Here is a 7,276-nt window from a genome sequence, read left to right as displayed (position 1 = left end):
TTTTGGCATAGTAATTAAGGACAGTGCTGCCAAACTACATAAACTTAAAATATCGAAAAATATACAGCGCGCGAATTTTAAATGAGAATTTCCGAAAACTTTTCAGTCTTAATGTATAATTGAATAATTAATTTAACGAACTATATAAAACAAGTGCAAAAATTTCTTTAAATTATTTTAAATTGGACACTGCCTTAGTGATTTACTTCATTTGACAGAAGTGAAAAAAAATTATTTTTAAAATATAATATTTAAAATAGATAAAATATTAAAATAGTTTAAAATAGCACTTTTTGTAGTTGAAGGTAATACATTATTAATTTGTAAAAAAAATCTGAATATAAAATATATGCTTAATATACAGTTAGGGTCGCTTACGTTTCATATATCATGAGGAACTTGTGACGGATAGCTATTTTGATGTTTATTGGGTGCGTTAATATCCAAAGATTAAATTTAAAGATACTGCAGGTATAACTTATAATCTTATTATTATTACTTATTATTCTAAAAGATACATCATCGTTATCTTTCCTTAAAATATGTATACTTGTATATTTTTTGATCTTATGAACGACATTTAAGCGAACGGAAGTTGCAATTTTCTCATACTAACAATTTTCAGAAATCACTATTTATGGGATAAAAATATATTCGAGAGTTGAACAAAACGTTCATTACTTTCCTCTTTTTTCATTTCTCTTCGTGTTACCAGATTAAAAATTTAAGCAAAATGGCAATGCCTACAATTTGAATTAAGCCTTTCATTAATAAACACTGTAAAGATGGCAATACTGAACAGAAAGTTACTTATTTCCGAATATAAACACACTCAATTTTTGTAAGGTGGTCCTGTAAGTTTGCATTTTTTGAAAATCGTAAGTTGAAAATTGCAATTATGGTATATCGTATTAACGTATCGCATTAACGTATTAATAGGTCCATGCTATATAGAGTGTCTCGGGCACGGCATGAGTAAAATTGTGTTTGTTTTCAATGCAAATGATAAAATTGAGATGAAATAGCCCGGCATGAGAACTGGGCTATTTGTGCCTCGGCATTTAAGCAATGCAGTTTTGTTTAGTAATAAATTTCAGAATTTGCGCTTTTTAGACAAGACAGCCTATTTTATGAACCGGTAAGATCCCAATTATTACATTTCCCGATTTTAGGGAAAGACGTGTAATTTTGTAAGTACTGCTAACAATTATTATATGTAAGATAATATAACAATAAATTAACATTAATACAGCCTTTGAGTTTTTTCTTCCTAGTTAATTTTGGTGGCAAATTAAAAGTAAGCAAATCCACATTTTATTTTTTAATTTAAGCACAACCAAAAAGTACCAAAACATTGCAAAAATACGAAATTGACAATATTGATTGACAGTCTACATAACATACATTTTCGTATGTAGAGTGCCTGAGACACGCTACATAACATGGCCCATAGATAACTTATTCGTAAATTTCAAATTTCTGAGATAGATTATTTTGTCCAGACCATTTTGTCCATTTTGCTCTTTTAAATATGAAATGAAAACAAAAATCATAAAACATTTTTTTATAGATTAAGAAACCTCTTCACATACTATACACATAGCATTCCTCACATAGAACAAAATTTGTAACTTCAAAGTAAATTAAGAGAGGGACAAAGTCAGAGTCAGGTAAGCGAAATCCTATAATAGGCATGTTCAAAGTCTTATATGCTATGTTTTTTAGTATCTTAGTGCTCTTTAACTACTCTTCAAAGAACTTGTTAAATATACTGGTGTGATTTACTACATCGAATTACGAGTTAACTGTAAGCATATACATAGTTAAGTCACTTATTGTACGTTATTTTATATATTCTGATTTAATAAGTATTAACTTAATTAAATAAGTCAATAAAATAATTGCCTGCATTGTATATGTATAGATGTGCAAACCAAAAGAAAGAGAATATCCGGTCGGAGACGAAGCATTTGAATGCCTAACTCTATTGAAATTAGTTTTGTCGCATGCAGATCGGATTACAGACTTAATTAATAAGCTTAATTTTCTTATATTTTCTGCAGAAATATTAGAAGTGATAAATGTAGATGAAGAACGCAGGGAATTGAGAGAAAATTTGCTTAATAAACTGGAGGATATACACAGAGACTGTCTTCTCTATTTGGCGCAACTCGATGAAGCAGAACTGATTGAGCCATTACCATTTGGGGCGCCAAGGAATGAAAGAAATCAAATAATAAATGATGTGGATGACTTGGGTGAATTTATAAAAGAAGTTAAAATACAATGTACACATTTTTACAGTACAAATGTTAACTAAAATTTTTACAGATCAAACTGAAAGAAACTCATTAAATGGATCCCGAGACATCTAGAAATCTAGAGTAGTTATTTTGCAGGATTGGAATGATAATTAAATGCTTTGTGAATATGTTAAAAAATGTTTTCATATCATTAAATAAAACATGCAAATCTGCGCATTTATTTTAATTAAATAAATAGTATTATTTTGATTTTTATTATATTTTTGATAAAAATTTATTTTAATAATAGAAGGATTTCCTATCATTTATTTCATTGATAAGAAAAGCAAATTTCTTTATCCAAATTTTTCTGTTAACTGTATTTTTCTTAAATCGGTTAAAAAAGTCGGATAAAAGTTATCCTACTATCCTATTTTGTGAATTTATGTACTTTGAAGAACAATTGCAGAAGAATGGCCCTGGATAAAAGGAAAATTCTTGAATAAAAAATATTCCCAAGATAGATAAAAAGATTGTAAACTATTGCATGACCTGTGTTTATAATTTTTTTTTGGTTAAATTTTTCTATCCTGTATTTACATCCTGTATTTGGTAAATGAACACTCCCGTTGTACATCTTATGTCGTTTCCGAAAAAAAAATTTTCCGTTTGACATCTTAGTTTTGATGAATGAGCTAAACTGTGATATACTTATTTTTTATCTGATTATAAAAGTTGTATATGCTTTGTTGAACTGCTGTGTTAAGTTTACTAACAAAGACTTTTTTTAAATTCTTATACGTTCTGCTTTTCTTCTAATCCTGTCTTTAAAGTAAAGTGATTAACTGTTCTTATACTGATACTTACACATGACTGACCAGTTCAGTTAATTTAATTTAATTTATATGAAATATTAATATTCCTCAACATGTCAAGAACTTAATATAATTACTATAAAAAAATGTCAAGAACTTAATATAAATATACCATGTTTCACATAATTAGTATTAAAACCTATATAAAAACAAGACAACACACAATAAATCATGCAAATTAAGGTAATATTTTCTTTTTAAAACGTTATAAAAAATTTTAAATCAAAAAGTTTAAAGCTTGTGTTGAATTATCCCACTTGTAGGAATAATTAAAATAAAAAAGAAAAATACAACTTCTACATTTCAATTCAAGAACAAGCTTGAGTAATTACATTAGACGAATTGATACTTTGTGGTTTACAATTTTTTAGTTAAATTAACAGTTTAGAGAAGTTTTGAAAAACTTATGAAAATATAATTAACTATTATTGTGACTTATTTATCTTCAAGGGTTCTTTGCGAGAAATATGGTATTAAAAAGGCAAATAATTGTTAACAAAATAGGGCAGAAAGGTACCTCCCATTCAGCTATTCCAACCAACCAACTAACCATTAATATAATTCGTTTTATTTAAAGATTTCACGAGTGAATTTCTATTACTTTATATATAATTATAATTAAAATAATTAAAAAATATAATTAAAATATTAAAGGTGTAAAAGGTTATTTTTATTAAATTAACTAATTTCTACTTTTATTATATTAAGTTGAATATATACATTTAATGATAAAAATAGGAATTTACTTTAAATATCATAAATATCATGATGATCAAATGTCATCATTTGTGTATTTTTAATTGTCTATTAAAAACCATCAGTAACATATTTTTAGTCATATAATGAAAAATGTATAAATAGTTCAATAAAATAAAATATTTTTACCTTTTTATTATTTCAACAGTATCCACTTACCTGAAAACTATGATTTACGTTTTTGATGCTACACTCGGCAGTACACAAGTCAGATAAATCAATTTCATCGAAAACATCACACTGAAAAAAGATTTAAAGGACAATAAGTAAATATTTGGAAAATTCGTAAATATTTGTTTAAAACTTCAATTTGATTAAATTTTAAATAATTTATAAAAAGGACAAATTGTGTGTCCTTCTTTCATATCTAAATTTTGCCTATAAACAAATTAGGCAATTTAACTCTTGACTTTTCGCACTGTTTACATTTAATTATTTTCAATACATTTGGCAAACAATTTTTGGATAACAAAAAAAACAAACAACAAGAAATAGCCAACAAGTAGGAAAACAATAAAATAAAATGGAATGAAATAGAATAGAATAAGTGACAGTAACATACAAAAGAGGAGAAAAACTATAGAATAAATAATAGAACAACACAATGTTTTGTCTGTATCTTTTGTGTTGACACAAATTTTGTGTGTGAAACATTGACAAGTAATGAAAGCTTTTGTGTACTACACAAAAAAAACAAAATACATATACATATATATATATATACAATGTATATGATTTCTGTTGAAGTGTAACATTATTCAGATTTCAAATAAAATCGTATTACAAGACAATAGATTTAGCCGCAGTTGCGTTTATTAGGTGATACTTTTTGATTTCAAATGATTTTATAAATATGTAAACTACAAAAATCCAATTTTGAAGCTAAACTCCTATTTTTATTCAGGAGTTTAGCTTTAAATTTGCATATTGACAAGACTTGGCAAAAGAATTACCAATAATTGCCATCAGACCAAAAGTCAAGATTATTGGCACTAAAAGAATATAAATCACGAAAGGTTGGTGTCCTTAATGTGCTACCGATGGATATACCTTAAGTAATTAAGAAAAATGTGTACGATATATTCAATGTGTCAAAGACAAAATTTTAGCCAGTAGGTGTACCGGAGTCCAAGGGTCAATTAATTGGAACTTGAACATCACTGTATAGCTGACATAAATACACTTTTAGCAATTTACATAGTATGAAATATATTAATATTTTTAGTTTTAACATTATGTACAAGTTTTAGCATAAATAAACTATACACACAAATATAAATATACACAATTTTTAGTATAGATAAAGTTTTAAGTAAAGAGAAATTCTTGCAATAGTTGATAAAACATTTCCTTTTTTTAATTAAAAATTTTTTAAAAATTATTTTTGCTCAATCGTAGATTTTACAAATGCGAATGAAACGTCTCCATTTTTGAAATAAAAATATTATAGTTTGTTTTAACTTTGACCTAAAAATTTTATTATTAGATATATTTGAAGTGTTTTAATACATTTGCACTTTTTTACAACTTGGCGGTAATCAAGTACTTATGAACCACATAATTAAGTTGCTACTTAATTTTAAAAAACTTTTAAATCCTTTTCGAATTGCAGTTAGTTATTGATTTATTTTATGTTGTATATATTATTTGGGTCCGTTTGGATCAGTATGGGCTGCTGTAAATATCCCCTTTCTTTATACTAATATAGAATATTTTTAAATATTTAGTCTTCCGTTGAAGCACTTGGCTCATATTATTCTTGATCCAACACTGCTTTTGCAACTTAAGTTAATTTTTATTTAGAATTTTGGCAGTTAAATATTTAACACTAATTATATTCACTCTTCATAACTTTCATTAAGACAAGTCCTCTCTCTTTAAAAATTAGTGCATTGTTATTGTTACGATTATATGGTCTTATATGGTCCAACACTTTATATTCGATGAGAATGATACTACTGTTCATTTCGTGAGTATATCAATTGGGTATAGAAGTGTTTGAATTTAGTACACTTCATTGCTTATTATAGCTGGTTTGCAAATATCGCAGTTATAAGCTGATGATTCTTCCAGGTGGTTTTGATTCAACTATGCTTACCAATTGAATAGCATTTGCTATCATGCAAACATTCCACTTGGTGCACGTTATCATATACGGCTACTAGTTTATCTGCAATACATTGTAGAATTTCTAAGCTTTCATCTATATAGGTATCACAGTAGAATGGAGTAGAATCCCTTGCCATAATTAACATGTTTTGAGTTTCACTAACGCAAGCTCTTAAAATCTTATTAGCTTTAAGTGTTTTTTGAAACGGATTTTTACAAGTATGTTCTGTAACAGAAATTTCTTTTATAAGAACTTCACATTCTTTAATCGCGTAATCACAGAGCTGACTTATCACACCAATACTGTAAACAATGTCGTTTATAAATGAATTATTGTCTTTGGAGATATCGTTCTCATTATTTTCCATTTTTTAATTTTAAATGCAAATTACTTAAGTGCAAATGTATTTAAAATAATTTTGATCGAAACAGATGTTAAAAAGAAAACATTTTATTACAAGCAGTAACACTTATTTTGAAATATACTTTGTAATTTATTTTAAAATTTAGCTATCGACACACTACTGTGTTTTTTTAATATTTTAGTATTTGATTTGACAATTATAAGTTTAAATGTTAGAATTTAAGATATACTTAATAGTGATATTTACTGTCCAAATAACATTTGTTAACTTTTTATCTGAAGAAATAAATCCATAAACTCACACAAAAAAAAATACAGTAAAATTACTATTTATGAGTATTTTTGTAGGTGAATATGTGTATTTGACCTTACACCTAGGCCATAGTTTGAATAATTCTATATACTAATATCTCGATTTTAACCAAATTACTTACAAATACACACACAATTTATATATTCCATTAAACATTTGCGGTAACAAATGCCACAAAAACAAACAGATATACAGTGTATTAAACGTCTGGTCATATAGTTATGTGAACTTTATCCTTAGGATAAGTCCAGTAAATAGCCAACTCAATATGAAGTAAATGTCATTCCCTTGAGAAAAATGAAAGGTAAATCAAAATACATCATTTCCGTAACGTATAAATAAAAAACCTATTTCTATTACCGTAAAACAAAACCAGATACACAAAAATATATTGCCAAAGGAAAATACTAAATATGAAAAACATACAGAAATCAAACTAAAGAAAATAAAAAAGAAATATGCGTTCAGAAGATGATAACAATTTTCAGAAAATTAGAAAAAAATATTTGCAAAGAAGGAAAAAATCAGACAAAAATTGTTTTTTAATTTTCCGAAATATTACTTTCCGTCTCTTTAGGTTGTTTCCTTAAAACGCAACACCGTACTTATCCTTAAG

General features: G+C 26.6%; 2 protein-coding genes across 5 annotated transcripts in view; one reads left to right on the top strand and one right to left on the bottom strand.

Moving 5' to 3' along the window:
• The first annotated feature begins 261 nt into the window (after window positions 1-261).
• On the top strand, window positions 262-2,472 carry LOC119684269. Of its 4 annotated transcripts, none has more exons than XR_005252722.1 (6): window positions 262-305; window positions 365-431; window positions 1,571-1,670; window positions 1,726-1,807; window positions 1,925-2,275; window positions 2,332-2,472. XR_005252722.1 is itself a non-coding variant. In XM_038098275.1 (4 exons), exons 3-4 carry the CDS (start codon window positions 1,925-1,927, stop codon window positions 2,373-2,375), a joined length of 378 nt encoding a protein of 125 aa, XP_037954203.1. In that variant the 5' UTR covers window positions 262-305; window positions 365-431; the 3' UTR covers window positions 2,376-2,472. The 4 variants fall into 4 exon arrangements, 1 of the variants encoding a protein (XP_037954203.1); XR_005252721.1 differs by having other exon boundaries at window positions 365-471; XR_005252723.1 differs by having other exon boundaries at window positions 365-471; window positions 1,726-1,837.
• A 1,393-nt stretch (window positions 2,473-3,865) lies between these two features.
• Window positions 3,866-7,276, bottom strand: part of LOC119675794 (diacylglycerol kinase eta-like) — a 144,855-nt gene continuing 141,444 nt past the window's right edge. The window contains exons 3-4 of the mRNA XM_038087006.1: window positions 4,034-4,114; window positions 3,866-3,922 (exon numbers count right to left, since the gene is read on the bottom strand). Coding sequence (XP_037942934.1) covers window positions 3,866-3,922; window positions 4,034-4,114 — 138 coding nt within the window. The remainder of the gene's footprint in view (window positions 3,923-4,033; window positions 4,115-7,276) is intronic.

The sequence above is a fragment of the Teleopsis dalmanni genome, chromosome 2 (genome assembly GCF_002237135.1).
Source record: "Teleopsis dalmanni isolate 2A chromosome 2, ASM223713v2, whole genome shotgun sequence".
NCBI lineage: Eukaryota > Metazoa > Arthropoda > Insecta > Diptera > Diopsidae > Teleopsis > Teleopsis dalmanni.
The sequence above is the reverse complement of the archived record's forward strand: the minus strand, read 5'-3'. Positions and strand labels throughout refer to the sequence as shown.